The 18674-nt window shown below is 52.8% G+C and overlaps 4 protein-coding genes across 4 annotated transcripts; 2 read left to right on the forward strand and 2 right to left on the reverse strand.

The window, feature by feature from the left end:
- Nucleotides 1-3517: 3517 nt before the first annotated feature.
- On the reverse strand, nucleotides 3518-4819 carry BDP55DRAFT_19146 (uncharacterized protein). The gene is made up of 4 exons (XM_060565880.1): nucleotides 4355-4819; nucleotides 4085-4138; nucleotides 3867-3981; nucleotides 3518-3770 (listed from the first exon to the last, which is right to left on the reverse strand). Exons 1-4 carry the CDS (start codon nucleotides 4532-4534, stop codon nucleotides 3670-3672), a joined length of 450 nt encoding a protein of 149 aa, XP_060437146.1. The 5' UTR covers nucleotides 4535-4819; the 3' UTR covers nucleotides 3518-3669.
- Nucleotides 4820-5959: 1140 nt separating this feature from the next.
- BDP55DRAFT_625623 (uncharacterized protein) lies at nucleotides 5960-6787 on the reverse strand (the record flags this gene model as incomplete). The annotated part of the gene is made up of 1 exon (XM_060571501.1): nucleotides 5960-6787. The coding sequence occupies one exon, from the start codon at nucleotides 6785-6787 to the stop codon at nucleotides 5960-5962; it is 828 nt and encodes a 275-aa protein (XP_060437147.1).
- Nucleotides 6788-10123: 3336 nt separating this feature from the next.
- Nucleotides 10124-11511, forward strand: BDP55DRAFT_689211 (amidohydrolase; the record flags this gene model as incomplete). Its single annotated transcript, XM_060576714.1, has 2 exons — nucleotides 10124-10371; nucleotides 10425-11511. The coding sequence occupies 2 exons, from the start codon at nucleotides 10124-10126 to the stop codon at nucleotides 11509-11511; spliced, it is 1335 nt and encodes a 444-aa protein (XP_060437148.1).
- Nucleotides 11512-12474: 963 nt separating this feature from the next.
- Nucleotides 12475-15924, forward strand: BDP55DRAFT_689212 (family 35 glycosyl hydrolase; the record flags this gene model as incomplete). The annotated part of the gene is made up of 8 exons (XM_060576715.1): nucleotides 12475-12992; nucleotides 13065-13311; nucleotides 13363-13395; nucleotides 13475-13570; nucleotides 13624-13758; nucleotides 13812-13880; nucleotides 13933-14524; nucleotides 14573-15924. The coding sequence occupies 8 exons, from the start codon at nucleotides 12475-12477 to the stop codon at nucleotides 15922-15924; spliced, it is 3042 nt and encodes a 1013-aa protein (XP_060437149.1).
- Between the last annotated feature and the right edge of the window lie 2750 nt (nucleotides 15925-18674).

Raw genomic sequence — 18674 nt, forward strand, 5'->3', positions numbered from 1 at the left:
GTAGCACGCCGGGAATGTAGTCAGGTGAGGATGCGGTGAGCTGTGACTTACCACGGTGAGATCAGCGCAAACGATGGGAATCGTCTGCAGCCAAGTCTCTGTGTATTCGCGTCGAGGACCCTTTATTCAACAGCCCTCAAAAATCGGCATGCACACACAACGAAGCAGGCCGCGAGAAAAAAACGAAGGGAACGGACGGGCGCTGTCGAGGTTGTTGACAGGAATAAGGGGGTGGAGGAGAGGCGGCCCGTGTGATTGGGGATGGATGTGTGTATATTTGGGGCCGACGGGTGGTTTTTCTGGTCGCGACGCGTATCCGTAAGTGAGGTAGCCCAGGTATTTTTTTTGTTAGGCGGGCAGGGAAGGGGACCTAGTCAAGAGAGAGAAAAAAAAAAAGGATAGCCAGCAGAAATAAGGTATTATTTTGCAGATGGTGGTCTGGTGCAGGGATTAGAGGGACGAGGGCCCGTTGCAGAAAGGAACTGGGAGAGGGAAATTATTGACTAAGGAGCGACATGAGGAAAGAAGGCAGGCAGAGGCAGCATGCGGTTACCGGACGCATCGGATCACAGGTCGAGCTACACGTATGATGGCGATTCCGTCGATATGGCAGGATGCCGTCGGCTTTGGTGGAGAGACTGAGAGGACGAGTAGAGGGGGGATAGAGATGTCGGTAGGTACGTGATGTATCAGGAGCAAGGTGGAAAGTCAGTGAGGACTGGACAAGACGGCGAGGTAAAAGGCAACCTGGAAGGACACATGGGAGGCTAAGGTAACAATTCTTGCCTAGTTCCCCTTCCCGACCTACAAGTAAGTTATCGTTGGAGATGGTGCCGGCCGGTTAGGTGTTCATGACTTGATTGTACACTACTAATGGTTCATAAGGTAGGAAGGCGATGGAAAATAAAGGGACTTGATGTATCCGTACATACTACGTACATGCACAAGACTGGGAACGGGGATTTGACAGGAATGGCAAGGTACAGGTACGCGCACGGGAAGGAGCAGGTACAGCAGAGCTAAGGCACGACGGCCAGCCGAGGACAGCTCACTCAGACTGCCTTAGTCTCGCTACCTTACTTACCTACCTAAGGTACATTACCTTACTTAGTAAGGTACCTTGGTACCCTGCTGAGTATATATACAGGCACCTTGGCAGACTGTTCTTGGTTCAGTTACCTGAAAGTTTTATGTATCCGTACACCTTTGTTGAACAAAAACCGTCAGGTCTGCCAGTCGTCCAATGCAGTGACAACCACGACAGGATAGCTCATCTGCACCGGCACGAATTCGTGGAGCCTCGACGAAAGGAAAAGGAAGGGATACCTCCGCCTAGAATCCCTCAAGCTACGGGGTTCGAGTGTCGTGGAGCCTAGGTTCGGTGGCCCGGCACCAGTGGCACGATGAGATTGGACGGCTTCAAACTGGGGCTACAACTCCACGAAAGACAGCTGGCACTTTTCTGCCTCTGACCCTCTCTCTGCTTCCAGGTCGATACTTCGGGGCCCTTCTTTTCCAGCCAACCTAACTTGCGAGAGAGCAGTGGCACATGAACGAATGTCATTGGGAAAACGGGGCCAGACACGAGTGACAAGCTTGGATGAGATGGGGGTATCCCCCTGCCCGCTTTCCAATAGGATGGACCGGGGGAGCGCGAGTCGCCAGGGACAGGCTGTCCAATCCACGAATCCACGATTCCCACACACCACGGGCGAGAGACGACGATGGCCACTCAGCGGCCCAGCTTTGTTTTAATGAGAGTCCCCGCCGCCAAAAACCACGGGGCCGAGCTATGACCAGCCCAATCTCGCCTTGTTTGGTTGATATCACGGTACCTTTGGTGTGACGAAGACGCAGGCAAGTGTCAACGTACTCTCTTATCATTACACTACTGAAATGCCCCCCCGGACATCGTCTCCCCTACTGCTGCATCGCATCTGGAGCTATGGGTGATTTCCCGCCGGATGAGAGGCCCCGCCGCTTGGATTCCTAGACGACGTCGTATTTACCAATGGCTTGAATGTCCGGCTCGTGACGCTCGTGCTCAGATTGCTTCTAGTTTGTGTCCGCCTGCTCTGGAAGATGGGTTCGTGAAATCAGAGGAAGACGCTGCGTTTGTTTACAGGTGTTTGAATCCGGTATCAAAGTTGGTGCTGGCATGTCTATTGCTTTTAAGAACGCCATGCCACCAATATCGCGACCTCAAAGTTTTGAGCCAAAGGAACAAACATGTCTTTTCGTCACTCCTCATATCGTGGAGACTTCTGGAATAGTCATGGAAGATATAACAAGCCTTATTATTTTACATCCTGCCATGTAGTAGCGTCCACCCACTCGACAGCTCGAAAACCTGCATGACGGGAGCCCCAACTTGTCAAATTGCTGGTGCTATCCCCCTTGGACGCACGTTTTCTTCGACGACACTACTGCAGTTTCGGTCTAAACTTGAAAAATATGCAGGTACCGAATTTCCAGACAATCATCAGAGCCGAGTGTCGTCGATTCGTCTCGTCTCATCCTCGATACCGGTTCCATCCCTTCCTCCTAGCTATCCGTGAGGACACCTTCTGCATCTCATCAGGTGGCAGGCAAAGTCCTACCAGTTTGGTCGTCTGCATAGTCTAAGGTAACAATGCCTCAACTTTTCCATTCGCCCCGCGCCCCAGTCAGGGACGACAAATGGCATTTTCGATTTGTGGATTGTGGTTTTCCCAAGACATACATTGTCTTACTCTTTTGAGCCACAAAACGCGAAAAGCTCGGGGCAAAAACAAAGGCAGGTTGGAAATTCCCCGGGAACAGCGTTGAACCTGGGGGACGTGTTTAATTAGCAAACGGATCTTTAGTGCCCGTGGGTTTATTTCGAGAGTCCCCCGTCGAGTCTGGACCCCAGTTGGTGGAATTCCTTATCAAGAGGTTCGGTTTTATGTCGACATTGCTACGAAAGGACAATACACATTAGTTCGATTCATGGGGGGAAAAAATTATCTTTTTTTTTTCTTTTTCTTTTTTTTCGGATGTGTTGTCCACGCTTGCGAAAGTCGGGCGGAAAGACTTGGCTCAGGCAAAAGTTCAGATGGCCAAGAAAGATATAACTCTGTCCTGGGTCTATGTTTTTGTCCAAGGAAAGTCTAGTACCTTACCCAAGCAGTATGAAATGCGGGTACGGCTGGCGACTACTAGGATGGAGACCTGTTCTTTCTGAGATGTCGTTTGTAGTCACAAGTGAAGGCATTCCGAGAAAACACAACCACATCACACTACAAACAATCCTACAATGCCACTTCTCAACATCATCGAAGGAGTTCATCACCATTGAATTTCATCATGATTTATTAGTCATGGAATAAGGAGAATAATAATCACAGCCTCATCAACAGCCAAGCGTGAAGCCCGCCGGACATCAAACCTCGATCTCTACTTCGAGGAGCCTATAACACCAAACCAAGCTTTAACATGTACAGCTCACAAGTCCCCCCTCAACACCTCTGCCAAACACTTTGGCTTACGGCCCTCGACCCATCAATCATTTTCCGTCATCTCTCAATATACACAAGTCGTAGGTAACTCCTTTCACAGAGCTCCTACACAGCAACGCTTACATCACCACCGCCGCCGCCGCCGCTGACAACAGACATCTCACTCCACCACCCAACTCAGACAGATCTCTCAAGGATCACAAAAGATGTCAAAGTCACCCACCGTGCCCGAAAACACGGGATCGCCAAAGCTCTGCTTTGTGATCGAGTCGATTGTGTTTTTGCATTGCTCTACCGGTCCGAATTAGTATCGTAATCTTCTCTCAACTCAACCCCATCAATTGTAAAGGAAAGTTCCAACACTATGGGAGAGGCATCTAGACTCACCAGCTTGCTCATCGCACTTCGTCACCTCAAACTTTTGCGGTCCGTTATTGGCTGCTTGTGAGCACTTGTTCTTCTGGTTATCGCACGATCTGCCCGCGGCGGTGTTGAAGTCGGGCTACAAACGAGCACTCGTTAGCACGCTTCCCCTAGCCACTCACACACAATTCCTCTCCGTCTTCTCCTGTGTAGAGGTCGGATATCATGTAGAAGAAACTCACAAAAGTATCGCCGTCAACCTCGAACGGTCTACTAGGGTCATTTGACTTGGTAATCTGCATCCCAAGCCACAAAAAGTCAGCAACCAATGTTCCTTCCTTCGATTCTTCCCTCATCCTACTCCTGAAACAGCGCCACCCTTTGAACGCCACACCGAACTCCTCCCCGAGCTAGAACGTTCACACCCATGAAGGGTCTCGACTCTTGCTCGGGGTATTGGTTGGGGGCCGGGAGACAGATTATCTTGAGAGACAGAGATCAAATCCACATACCGCTGACGCCTGGACACCGCCCAAATTCCCATCAAAAGTCTGCAAGTTCTGCGCCGTCTGCCGCGGCAGCAGGCCATACTTCCACCCCATGCGCATCTCGTCGCCGAGGTCCATCGCCAGCACGCCCGCCACCACCACGGCGGCCCCCGATAGGGCGTTGAAGAGTGTTGATGTCCTCATTGCTTTCTCTATGATATCTTTGTGGGGCCGGCTGCGGTCTGGCCGTTTTCCGCTCGTCCTTTCGTCGTCTTTGATGTGATTATCGGATCTGTTCTCCCTCCGATTGATTAATCGATCGCGTCGGTTGCTTTCGTCGAGTATCGGTATCCGTGATTGCGGCCGTAACCCAATTGATATCTCTACTTCGTGCCGTAGATAAAGTTCTCCCAGCTCCGTCCTTCACCAGCGCATCGAATTGAAATATTAGGAATATGTCGTTTGTGATGGTAATCCGAGGCTCAACCTCGTCGAATCGTATATAGCGTCGTCAACGAATCGCAGGAGGAGTGTTGTAGGTTGGCGACGCGCAGCGCTCAATGTGAAGACCGTACGTAACACCGAAAGGACGTTGGAGGAGTAAAAAGAAAGGAACAACCAAACGTCCGTCCCTTAAACTTTACCAGACTGGGCTTTTCCGATTAACACCTAACAGACGCCCGCAGCTGCGACAGATGCACGGCACGGGAGGGGGGAAAGATAGGTATTGGGCCTTGCAGCAAGAAAGGGAACCTGAAACGCGGGAAAGAGATCCCAACCACCGCCCGCCCACAAAAAGCTGGGATGCAACACCACCACAAAGCACTCCCGAAACACCACTGAGACGGGGAAATCATATTACGGATGGGCTAGCTTTGGTGCCACGGGTGCGCCCACGTGATATTGCCCAGACGGGACGGGCAACCGAAGAAGGGCGATCATGCTGGCATGGAGACATGGACTTCATCAGATGGCAGTTGAGCCCCCCTTGGATGACGGCTGATCATATCGGGAAAAGATAGAATGGAATAGAGTTCAGAGGGAGGGGTGGGCTGCAATCAATCGGTTGAACTCAGTCTTCTCCCTCAAGAGCCAAACCCCGGCCTCCTCAGCCAACAGACTTCACTTGCGTCATTTTGAATGTGGTATGTGCTTCTTTCATTGCCTTTCATTGTTTGAATTGTTTGGAAGTTGACAGTCCTGATATTAAAGTTGTATCTTAACGTACGTACAAGCCTATGGGCCTAGAAGGCTGCCCATCAGACTTGCTAGTTGCGGTCTCTGCCGTGTGTCTTTGCTGGTGTCGATGCCCTGTTCTGATGCGCGACTCGTTTGAAGCCCGCGCTAGTCCAGTGAAGTGATCATCCTAAGCCCAGCCGACAAAGAAGAGTAGTTTTCTGCCTTCTATGTACATATTTCTATCCATTAGTCCGGAGACCTTGCGATATGCAACCATGCCTGCCATAGTAATCTGGCGGCCCCAAACTCCACATGACTGGTGGAAAGGCCAGCCGCAAATATTGAGTAAAAAGAGAAAATCAAGGAGTGTGGTATCCGTTTGGGAAGGACCGGGGAATCAACGCTTTCTGCCGCAAGAAACAATCATTGAAAGTCGCAACATACATCTTCTTAGAAGTTGGATGATGCATTGACTTGTCCATTCGGTGCGTGGTAGCTTTCGAGAGTCGACTGGAAGGGAGTACGGCCGGAACCAGACCCTTGGGCGCTACCGACCTCGTTCTTGGGCTCGTTGCCGTACTGGTTGTTGTACTCCATGAGGCCATCATTCTCCTCGGCCTGCTTCTTCTTGCCCCAAATTCTCCATGCGACGAAGCCCAAAGCACCGAGGACAATGGCACCACCGACACCAACAACGACACCGATGACAGTCTTACGTGTCTCGGATGACATGCCAGATGACGAATCTCCAGAGTTGGCCTCGTTAAGGCCGGGGGTGCTCGTGACGGTAGACTCGGAGGTGAAAGAAGTAGCCACACCAGCGGAGTTGGTGGTGGTGATAATAGTCTTGATGGTGGAGGTAACGGGTTCGGCGGTAGTTGAGTGGGTGGAAGACGCGGCACTTGCGCTGGTGGTCTCATCGTTGTTGCTACCAGCAGATGTGGTGCTGGTCTTCAGGGTTGTAGGGGCAGCTGTGGCTCCCGGTGTTGTGGTTGACGCAGGCGCATTAGCGGACGTGGTCGGGTCGGCGGCGGCGGCAGACGTGGTAGTCACAACGGCGACGGTGGTGCTGGTGCTCGGAGCAGCAGTCGTTGTTGTAGTGACGGCAGCAGCAGATGTGGTGGTTTGAGCGGCAGTCGACGTGGTCTCAGCGCCGCTGGCGGTTCCTGATTGTCTCTTGAGAAGGCCATCGCGGGGTTCGGCTTTGTTGAAGTTGAACCACGACGCCTGAGCGACCGAGGCGAGGGCGAGGACCTGAATGGCGCGTGTGGGATGCATTTTGTCTGTGGTGAATGACAAGTTTACCAGTATACTGGTGGTGCTTCAGAGGATAGATATGTCAAAGTCGGCCGATTGTAGGAAGTAATTCTCTTGGTCGGTCAGATAAGTCAAAGATGGATCGTTTGCGTGGCGACAAACGAATTCTTTGATGGTGGTGTCAAAGACACAGGGTCCTTAGGTGAGTCGAGTCGGTTCGTCTGGAATTCTCGGAAAGTTCTTGCGTGCCTGGTGGGTACAAAAATAGGAGAGCGGCACCGGGTCAAGGTGGGAGGGCGGAAGCGACCGGTAGGTTAAAAGGGTGAAAGGCGATTTTTGTTAAATGTGATGCAGGAATCACTCGGAGAAAAACGAGAGGAAGGAACTAAGAGTGACGATAGGGAAAAGCGAGTGAAGTGATTTTATGAAGTGAGGGATGAGTTGAGATAGGTTTTGAGGGGGGTGGTCATTGGAGTGGAACGAGCGGGAAGGTCAGAAAAACAAGACTCGTATTCGAGCTGGAGCGGCGTGAGAGGGTGGTCAGTGTGAAAAGGCAGGTGCAGGTGCGGGTGCCGGTTGCCAAGTGGGCGGTGGGCTACTTCGTACTTTACAGAGTAGAATGGAAGGTACTGCTTTGCAGTGCTGGACTGTGCAAGGTACGGATAGAGCGCTGAGGGCAGGTGCAGGTACCAAGGGATGCAGGGCCGGGCCACTTCTTCTTTCCTCCGTCGCACTGTCCGTGACCCGTGTGGTGGCTGTTCTTGGCTTCTTCCTGGGGCCAACAAGCGTCAGAAAAGGGAACCAACTGGCAACCCCAAGCAGAAAACCCGCCAGCAACGTTGCGCAGGGAGACTGAAGTGGGAGAGCGAGCCGGTAGCGACCGGGGGCAGTGGCTGTGGATGCTTGCCAGATTTTGGTGCAAGGGACAACGTGGTGGCGGTCTTACGGCCTAAGACATCAGGTTATCCATCTCACATTTGTCCGCTTCTCGTGCGATGACGATCGTTCATTGGCTAGGCCAGTTGAACCCTGGGCTCGACGCGGGGCATTGTGGCACACGGTGATCAATGCTGAAATGCTGCAGCCATTCAGAACGGAGCAGGCTACGTCTCTTTCCCATCGGCTCTCGGCGAATGAGAAATGGCTTCACTCTCAGACCCTTCGTTGACCTGCTATTTTCCTTCCCTCACCTCTCGAGATTCGGACAGAAGTGGCTCAGCCTCCTTTTCGTTGCTCCCGACCCTTCGCTCAGTCACTTCCCGTTGTCTGTTCGCCGCCTCGAGGAGTCGACAACAACCGAGAATATCGCCGAGCCTCTGAGGTCAGTGGAATACCCCCCAAGGAAGCAGCCCCAGCTGTCAGCACTCGTTAGCGGCCGAGTGCTTGGTAAAAACGGCTTGAACGGCCCCTTCTAGCCCATCAGATGGCTCCAGAGTCTGGCCCAGTCCGCTGTAACCGCTGACTTTGCCGCATTCCTTGCACCGGTTGGCACCGACTGTTTGCCATCAGAAGCTTTTTTCTCTGCAAGCCGCAAGCCCCAAACGCTCAAATGCAGCAATCCGATCTTGCATGGCGCGCTTTTTCTTTCATCAGCAGACAATGAACATCCCAAAAATAACCATGGTTTGTCTATTGTCAGGAACATCTATTGACAGGCGGCTTTGTTGACTACACCACTACCAACAAACCGCTACCTAACAGAATGCAGGACACCAGGAGTCGCCGGTGCAGTAGCATCTACAAACACAGTGATGACGATGACGACGGGATAGGAACCAGGCTTTCTGTCGGTCTACGGATAATGACCCAGAACGGAAAAGAGCGACAATCTCGTGGCATGTGTCCTTGGGTCAAGCCCTTCAGAGATGCTTAAAACCAAGCATCATGAAAAGGAACGCATAGTGGCATACAAAAACACACACATGCGTTGCCGGCTGGCACCGATGGATCCATGCAAAAACACCAATATCGAAGCCACTGCTTGTCCCCATCCACAGCAATGCAACATGCCTGCTCAGGGCCGATCTTGTCTCTATTTTCAGCATCGACCCGTCGCTCTTTGCTCCAAGCACCTCCGCTTCCGCCAGCCTGGAGTGCCTAGCCCGGCCAATTCTTCTTCAGGGTCTTCCAAGCACGTCTCCACCATCCCCCGGGCCCCTCCCAGCATTCGTCATTCTCCCCGGCCCCGTCCAAGAATCCGGATTCCATAGCTTTTCCAGAACTCGGCATTCGTCGTCGCACTGGTGCCGTGCCCTACACTTTACAGTGTCGACAACACGGTCAACCCCCCTTGGATATGTGAGGGGTCTATGGGGAAGGGGTCAAGAATTTCTCAGGCGACGGGCATCGCCTCACTGGGCCATAACATTTGCCTTCCGCGGCGGCCGACGTCACTTCCGCGCTCGAAGGTCTTCGCCCTCCACCGAGGGCCCCTGCAACAACAGTCAACAGGACTGCTGTAACGGTACAGCCTGCAGGATGACGATGTCGACAATAAGGTGCCATTCAGACAGCGCCCGAAGCATCTTGGAATGCCAGCGAGAAATCTGATCAACCAAATTGTCGGCTCATAACTGATGCGCCTCCGTGCGTCATTTGTTGGGAGCAATGGGCAACCTCCAGACGAACCACTCAGCCAGCAGTTGTCTGAGGGAAACTCAGAATCCAATGGGTGCCTCTCGCCTAGCTTTTACAGTTTAGGGTACCCTTTATTCGAAGCTCTGTTTCCGAGCGCCCTCATCATGGGTTCCTCTTCTTCCCACATCCCGGCACATTGTCGGTCCAAACTCCACGATGGAGACTGGAGACCTTCCAGTACCGAGCGTAAGAGGCAACCGATGGCGGAACAATAATCCTTCCGCAGCTGACGTCGGGTCCTGCTTCCGCGGCTCTCGGCGCCAGAAGCCCCGTATGTTCACGGACACTTGCATAGTGCAACGATGTAAGCAGTGCATTCCATCTTCCAGCCCACGCATGTCAAACCACGTACTGGACCTTAAATCATACAAGTGCGCTTCGCCTCTCGAAACAGCGATCCAATTGACCAACCATACAGCGGTAAATACCTAGGGACTAGATTGTTCTATTTACCAAAGTCCCTTTTTATGCCTCTCCTTGAACTTTTGCCCATTTCAAACGGGAGTCTGGGATAATTGAGCTGCCTATGAGAGCTAGCTTAGGGTCTTGCCCGCAGGTTAATACATCATCAGACAGCAATCACCTAGGTGTTTCATCTTGCCGTCTACGTAGGCATTATCTATCGACTTGGCTATATTATTTCACGAGTCTCGCAACCCGAAAACACTACCTGATCCAGAACACGCTTATACTGTCAGAAGTCCTCGCAACACCGCAAAAATGAGTCGCGGACTGCTCGATGGACAATTTACAGTACATACATCATTGCTATTCAATCCAAGGAACAAGGCTTTTGACAAGAACATCTCGATTGTCGTCGATCCAGCGACCGGTGCCATTGCACATGTGTATGAACGGAAACGAGCCGACAATGTCGAGTTGGAAAGTCGTGACATAGATCTCCGGGGGAAGGTTGTGATGCCAGGATTTGTCGACGCCCATACACATGTGTTTCTTCATCCATACGAGTGAGCCTCATCAAACATGGCACAGGGTCCTTTGCTCATCTAACGATGCCTAGTGAAGCTTCATCGACGGTCCAGATGCGCGACGAAAGTGTCGTCGAGCGAGTCGTTCGTGCTACAAATCATCTCCGCGCCGCCCTTTTGTCCGGTTACACCACCTACAGAGACATGGGCACCGAGGGGCTGCGCTCATTCGACGCAAATCTGAGAGACTGCGTCAACCGAGGTCTCCTGCCCGGCCCGCGTCTCTTCGTGGCCACCGAGTGTCTCGCCAGCACCGGGTCCTACGAGGTCCGTCACGAGAACTCGTGGGCCAAGCTGCCGCGCATTTCCGACCCCTGCGACGGTCCGGTGGGCGTGACGCAGGCTGTCCGGCGCCGTGCGGCCGACGGGGCGGATATCATCAAGTTCTACGCGGACTATCGGCGAAAGGTGATGCGATTTCCGAATGCAAAGGAACCGATCCCGTTTCTTCCCTCGGAGCCCAATCCGACTGTGGTTATGTTCAACCAAGAGGAGATGGACGCAATCGTCAAGGAAGCCAAGCTAGGCGAGCTGCCTGTGGCGTGCCACGCGGGATCGGCCAAGGGCGCGCTCATGGCTATCAAGGCTGGCGTTGATACTGTTGAGCACTGCCAAGAGGCCACCGATGAGGTCTTTCGAGAGATGGCGCGCCGCGGCACCATCTTCGTCCCGACGCTCGGGATCATGAAGACTTTGCCAGAGTATAGCAGCATCGCCAAGCAGACCAAGAGAGCGCACGATCTCGGCGTGCGGCTTGCTGCTGGAGGTGATACCGGAACGTTTCCTCACGGGGAAGGTGCTCTTGAAATGGAACTCATGATCCGGGCCGGGGTTCCTGTCGTGGATGTGCTGGAAGCGTGCCTGATGGGAGGCTGGGAAAGCTGCGGCAAGGAGAAGAGCGGGTTTCGTTTTGGGTCCATCGAGAAGGAATACCGGGCCGATATCATTGCCTTGGACACGGACCCGAGAGAAGACGAGGGGGCCTTGAGAAAGGTTGGCTTTGTCATGAAGGACGGCAAGGTCTGGAAGAGGGACGGGCAAACAATCGGCTTCTTCGAGGAGCAGACGGTCGATTCGAGCCCCGGCGCCGATGAGGAGTCGGATTGGACTTTTGTTTGAATGGCGTCATATGGGCTTCATTACATTTAATTAGTCAATGGCTTGCCCGCACCAACTGCCCATGATGAGCAGCGAGGTTACATTGCGCCAGCCAGATCATCACCAACAAGCAACGGATACGAGCTTGAATGCGACCAGACAGTCACAATCAAACATATTCCGGTCTTCGGCACTTGATATATCGTAACTCCGGTCTGCGGACAATAAACGGGCATCGCGTTAATTGAAAATGAAGTAGGTACCGGCGACGATCAACACTGGTTCAGACGCCCTTTTGTCGCAATTCACCGTCAGATCTGCCTCCGCACGCAATCGGCCGAGATCATTCCTGGTAAAAGTATCCGAGTACGTCAAGAAGGGGGTAGTTGGAACCGCTTCCTCCACATGCTCCAACGATCAACCACCCGCATCTCCGCACGGCTCCTGCGGGCTAAGCCGACGAAGCTTAATCAACTCACCACCCAGCCAACCTCTTTTCCCGTACTTTCAAGGCTGCAGAAGAATGGCTTGCATATCGCGGACCAAGCTTTTTCTCAGCCCACGGGCATCGGATGATCGTTTCGTATGCGAAGCTAATCACACCTGTTCTTCCGGACATGCCCATTCATTTCTTCTAGTGCCGCTACTGCATCTTCCCGGCAATGGAGGGGAGGGGAGGAAGCTTCGGGAGGGGAGGGGAAAAGATGAACGATGGGCCATTACTACGCACACCTCAAAGTATTGACTACCGCATTAATGTGCGCGGGTCGAACGACGCTAGAGCACCTAGAAGGATATCGGTCTCCGGACGACTCTCAGGGTTTTGCGCGGCTGCAGATGTCCGAGGTTGGTGACTTTGACGATTATATCATGTAACGGATGGCACACCCGGGTGGGTGTCCTAGTCTCGTCCTTTCTCCTCCTCGTCGTCCTCCTCCCCCCCGTTTTTGACAGCCGCCACCCCCGGGTAACCTGTCAGAAACAATGAGACCGTCTCTCTTCTCCATCGCCTCGCTAGGCCTCGGGCTCTGCTCCGCCGTATCCGCGAGCAGCAGCAGCCTCGCCGGAGCTCGTTCCCCTCTTCCCGCAGTCATCGACACAAGAGACCAGCTCCAGGACATTGTGACATGGGACGAGCACTCGCTCTTCGTCCGCGGCGAGCGGGTCATGATCTTCTCGGGCGAGATTCACCCCTTCCGCCTGCCCGTGCCGTCGCTGTACCTTGACGTCTTCCAGAAGGTGAAAGCCCTGGGCCTCAATACGGTCTCCTTCTACGTCGACTGGGCGCTGCTCGAGGGGAAAGCCGGTGACTTCACCGCCGAGGGCGTGTTTGATCTCCAGCCCTTCTTTGACGCCGCGACCAAGGCGGGCATCTACCTCATTGCAAGACCCGGTCCGTACATCAACGCCGAGGTCTCTGGTGGTGGGTTTCCCGGTTGGTTGGCGAGGCTCAAGGCGAAGCTGAGGACCTCGGATCCCGAGTTCCTTTCCGCGACGGATAAGTAAGTAACGATGTTTGACACCTTGGGAGCATTATAAGTGGAATCAGTGGCTGACGCTGAAAACTTACTCAGCTATATGGCAAAGGTGTGCGGCATCATCGCCAAGGCCCAAATCACGAACGGCGGCCCAGTCATTCTCCTGCAGCCGGAGAACGAGTACACCAACTTTGATACCGGCAGCAGTCCCGATGGGCCCTACTTCCAGTATGTCATCGACCAGGCTCGCAAAGCTGGGGTTGTCGTGCCCCTCATCAGCAACGATGCCAGACCAGCGGGTCACAATGCGCCTGGAACGGGCGTAGGCGCCGTTGACATTTATGTAAGTCACTCTGAAGCTACCGCAGAGACTTGAGACTAAGGCTTTCTACAGGGTCATGATGGTTACCCACTTGGGTTTGACTGTGTAAGTAGTATTCTGCAATCCATCCTAAAAGAAAAAGAAAAAAAAGGTCTGGCAAATGGAACTGACCGCTGAGGGATAGGCAAACCCGAATACGTGGCCAGATAACAAGCTACCGACCAATTATCACGCACTGCATTTGCAACAGAGCCCGAGCACGCCATACTCGATATTAGAGGTAGGCTAACAGGTCTCTATAGAGAGACATGAGCTTGCGCTTACTCGTGACAGTTCCAAGGAGGATCTTTCGACCCTTACGCAGGACCTGGTTTCGAAAAGTGCGCGGCATTGCTTAATCACGAGTTTGAGCGTGTTTTCTACAAAAACAACTTTGGGGCTGGCGTCACTATTTATAATCTTTATATGGTTAGTCACTGGGAGGAATTGGGAACGAGAGGCAGAGACTGACACAAAAGTAGATATTCGGCGGTACTAATTGGGGCAATCTGGGGCATCCGGGAGGGTACACGTCCTACGATTATGGCGCCGTGAGTTAGAAGTTTCTGATCCATGGTTTCACAATTACTAAAACTTTGCAAGGCAATCACGGAAGAGAGGAGTGTTTCGAGGGAAAAGTACTCTGAGCTGAAGCTCGAGGCACAGTTCCTGAAAGTTTCACCTAGCTACCTGAACACAACGCCCTCAAACTTGACCGTTGGAGTATATAGCGCGACCCCCGACATCACAGTCACGCCTTTGCTAGGTAATGGTACCGGGTCGTTCTTCGTTGTCCGGCACAGCAACTACTCCAGTGTCGCTACCACCGATTACACGCTTCGTCTACCCACGTCGCAAGGAACCATCACGATCCCGCAGTCCCGCGATCTGCTTCAGCTCACCCGCCGTGATTCCAAGATCGTCGTCACGGATTACCCGGTTGGAAACACGACACTACTGTATTCAACAGTCGAGATTTTTACTTGGAAACAGTACAAGAACCAGACGGTTCTTGTCGTCTACAGTGGACCTGGCGAGACGCACGAAATTGCGATCAAATCGACCGTGACGCCTTTCCTCGTCGAGGGCACCAGCGTTGACCACAATTATGTGAACAACACCCTGCTCTTGGCATGGGAGACATCCAGCACTCGACGGGTAGTCAAGGTTGACAACCTGGTTATTTACATCTTAGGTAAGTACAACGGCTAGCTCGTACCACTTTGTAACTAACACAAAGAAGACCGCAATTCGGCATACAACTACTGGGTGCCGGACAAACCTGGTGCAAGCGAATCAGCATATGGAACGTCCATTATGAACCCAGACTCGCTCATTATCAATGGCGGGTACTTGATAAGATCGATCTCAATACAGGGTGACACTCTCAGGGTCCAAGCAGACTTCAACCGTACCACTGAGTTGGAGATCATCGGCGTCGAACCCGAAGTCACAAAGCTTGAAGTCAATGGCAAGCAACTAGACCACACAACGAACAACCTAACCAACTGGATCGCGAAACCGTCCCTCGCGGATGCCGCGCCCCCCGTACCAGACCTCAAGTCACTCAACTGGACCTCTGTCGACTCCCTCCCCGAGGTCCGCCCAGGCTACGACGACTCCGCCTGGCCCCTCGCAGACCACAAAACCACAAACAACACAATCTCCAACCTCACGACACCGGTCTCCCTCTTCGCCTCAGACTACGGCTTCCACACCGGCACGCTCGTCTTCCGGGGCTACTTCACCTCAAACGGCACAGAAGACAAGCTCAACATCACAACCCAGGGCGGCTCCGCCTTTGCGAGCTCCGTCTGGCTAAATGACACCTTTCTCGGCTCCTTTGCCAACGGGCCCGACACCGCGGGCGATAACAACTCCAACTATACCCTGACGAACCTCACCGCGGGCGCGACGTACGTCCTGACCGTGCTCGTCGACACGACCGGCCTCGAGGAGAACTTTGTCATCCCCGCGGACGTGATGAAGAACCCGCGCGGGATCATGGACTACAGCATCACGTCACCCTCCGGCGCCCAGACGAACGTCACGACGTGGAAGATTACGGGGAACCTCGGCGGCGAGAACTACGCCGACAGGTTCCGCGGCCCGTTGAACGAGGGAGGGCTCTTTGTCGAGCGTCAGGGCTACCACCTCCCCTCTCCGCCCGAAGCGGCGCTCAACCTGCTTCGCTCGCCATTCGAAGGGACAGATGCGCCCGGCGTGGCATTCTACGCCGCGAAACTGGATCTACAGGTCCCTGCTTCGGATCTCGATGTGCCTATATCGTTCGTTTTCGACGACATTGCAGCGTCTAACGGTACTGGAGCGTATCGCGCCATCCTCTACGTGAATGGGTTCCAGTACGGGCGGTACGTGAGCAATATTGGTCCGCAGACCAGGTTCCCCGTGCCCGAGGGCATCCTCCGGTACCAGGGGACCAATTACATTGGTCTAGCCGTCTGGGCTCTCGAGAAGGGCGGGGCTCGTGTGCAGAACTTCCGGCTCGATGTCGGCGAGGTAGTGACGACGGGGCGGGAGGAGGTCAAGGTTGTTGAGGCACCGGGCTGGAGTCAGCGGACTGGGGCATACTGAAATTTTGCCGAGGGACACTTTGCATCCTGTCATATTCGTAGTACATATAGTCCAGGTGGTTTAATTAGGGCGATTTTCGCGAACGCGATCACACATTCCCAGTTCCAATCTACACCTGGTCTCAAAACCATTCCCAACCAACCTCCCCAACTCGTGCAAGATGCAGTTTCCGATATTCTCTTCTCACCGTTGCCAGCATTCTGCCCCTCGCTCTGGGCGCCCCTGCCTGAGTCAACACCGACGACCTCGCCCGCAGCCAGAAGGCGCTCTTGGATTCCTCAAGGGTTATTGTGAGGCCTTTGTCCTCCTCGAGCAGCTGGATGAGAGCAAGCCTGCTAAGTTGACATGCTCAGTATGGTCAATATGCCGACAGCGAGTGGGTCATGATCAGCCCGCTCAAGGTTCCGTGTAACTCTCCAACCCAAGTAGGTGACAAAACGGGATGCCGCTCTATGCCCTGGCTCTACCTCTATTATTCCTGTAATTATTAGTACTAACAATTTTATTGTTCTTTTCCTTCTTCTCCTTCTTTTGATTATCTTTATTGAATATAATGATAGGAATAGGAGAAATATCTATAGAGCCAAGGTATATTGTGTTATACGGCAAACTATTGTGTCACCGCTTGCTATCACCTTATCGACACTCTCCTCGCTATCCGTGATGAGTCTACCGACCCAAATAGCAATTGACAGTACTAGTACGCGTGAATACTGTAGCGGACTTTTAACAGAATTCATGTTTGTGATCTCTTCAGGGAGGTCGTGATGGTGGGGAGAACAAGATAGGATAAACAGTCTGTAGTTGTTGCCAGCTTTTGATACGAGGACAGAAGTACAATAAACCTCCTGGCTTCAACAACCTCAAAGCTTGGTTGGAGAGAGTACATGGGCGGTTGTCTCTCTCGCAGATTGCGTATCCTGAATGATAGAGGGTCCAGGTGCAGTACCGTTTTGCCGGAAGCATGCGCACATCCATGGATCTTAGATTCACTATTGATGACAAGCTGTCGAAGACCACCATTGTCAGCCCTCCACAGCTATGGACATCAGCGATGGCGAGGTGATTTGGTTTAGTTCGGCTGTAGGGGGCTTCATATAGGGGAAGGTTAGTTTAGAAAGAAAAAACCGAAATGACGAAGGTCTGTGAGCCCGCGGATGCTTGCGGCTCTATGGTTTGCTACATCCCAGCCAAAAGCATCTCCAAAACTCTCGCATTAATCACAGATGTCAATTGTATTCATGGCCTGTTTTAGCAAAGAAAACGTATTAGTATAGTATTCCGTCTCATTAAATATGAGCCTAGCCACCTTCTGCGAAAATGCTTGAGAGGCCTCTTCTTTGGGGGCCTAGCAATGTGAATAACACATACGATACGTGCTCAAACTATGAGTTCGGAATAAGAACTGCCAATGCTTTAGGCTTTGGGTTAATTGCTTGTGTTCTCGTCTCTGCTTCAACGACCGCAAGGGCAAGATAGCCTAAGCAGCTGTCTCAGGGGTTGAAGGTCCGGTGCTCACGGTAGAGATACCATACCCTGTGGTTTTTATGAGTATGGGAAGAAAATGACATTTGCAGAGCAAGTACACTAAGCTATCAAACAGTGCCTGCACAACAAAATCTCCAACGCTTGTTCTCGGGGTCATGCCCGATCACAACCGCCCACCACCCACGATCTACTAGCAAAAGACTGGGTCACCTTCGAAGCGAAGCGAAGCAAAACAAAAACATACAACACCAGGCATTCGCTGGTCGTCACAGATCCAACTACTAATCCGGCCCTCACTAGTATCGTCTAGATAGAGCTGAGGCGGCCTTTTTCACGATGGCTTCGCCAACCTAAAGCGGTGGGCACTGTTCCTTAAAACAGACGGAGCAAGCCATAGTATAACCGATGAAATCCAGTCTAAGACGGTGAGATCCCGTCGACTTGTTCTTTGACACTAGCAGATAATTCTACCCCAGGGTGTGACCTGCAGGGTGTGACCTGAATAAAGTTCATTCTGCAGGCAGAGATAGCTCAGGCTTGCGGATAGATGATCGCCTTGCAGACCTTGCGGGCCTCCGTCGCCAAAGAAGTCGGTCACACACACATCGAGATAACAGACCTTTTCACGCCCAACCTTCGATTTCTTTCGTTTTTAGCCCTTGGCCTCCAGGCTTTCAGGCCTGTCAATGTTGATTACTCCCAGAATGAAAATATGCTCAGACGCGCAGGTTAAATGACCTATGTCTGTAGAGCCCGGCCAGCCTTTCTGTGTGCCGGATGCCCACGAAGCGGGCCGATCGAGGGCTTCGTGGTCCAGCCGATTGACGGTTCGTGAAACCCGCTGTCTGAAGGCCTCAGGGCGAGCCCACACGTGGTCAAGCCGAAAGAAATCCCACGAAGCCAGCCGATTAAGGCTTTGCAGACTCAATCGAATTCACGCGCATGGCCCAGCGTTCAGGCCCCTCGTTACGACAAGGCCAGCCGACCGAAGGCCATAAAGGTTGGAATCAATACCTTGGTAGTCTCACTTGGTGTATAAAAGGCCCTCCTCCTTTTCGATTTCTGTCTCGGCCTCAATTCCTTTTTCTTTCTTTCATTATTTCACATCTACTCGTCAGGCACAATGCCGATACGCTCCTCTCCGTCTTCGCGCCGTCGCGCGCCGGCAAACTCGTCGTCGTCACGAATTCATCTTCCGTCCTCCTGGCGGCCATCTCCCACCTCTACAAACTGGCGAACTACCCCGTCGTCCTGCACGTCTC

This window comes from Colletotrichum godetiae (assembly GCF_030913485.1).
Source record: "Colletotrichum godetiae strain CBS 193.32 chromosome Unknown BDP55scaffold_1, whole genome shotgun sequence".
Classification (NCBI taxonomy): Eukaryota; Fungi; Ascomycota; class Sordariomycetes; order Glomerellales; family Glomerellaceae; genus Colletotrichum; species Colletotrichum godetiae.

Bases quoted from the DNA above. Each gene is read 5' to 3' on its own strand.
- BDP55DRAFT_19146 (XM_060565880.1), bottom strand. From the start codon at position 4,534: ATGAGGACATCAACACTCTTCAACGCCCTATCGGGGGCCGCCGTGGTG. The intron at 4,139-4,354 runs GTATGTGGATTT...CTTGGGATGCAG, and splicing joins GCGGTGTCCAGGCGTCAGCG to ATTACCAAGTCAAATGACCC. The intron at 3,771-3,866 runs GTGAGTCTAGAT...TCGGACCGGTAG, and splicing joins GAAGTGCGATGAGCAAGCTG to AGCAATGCAAAAACACAATC.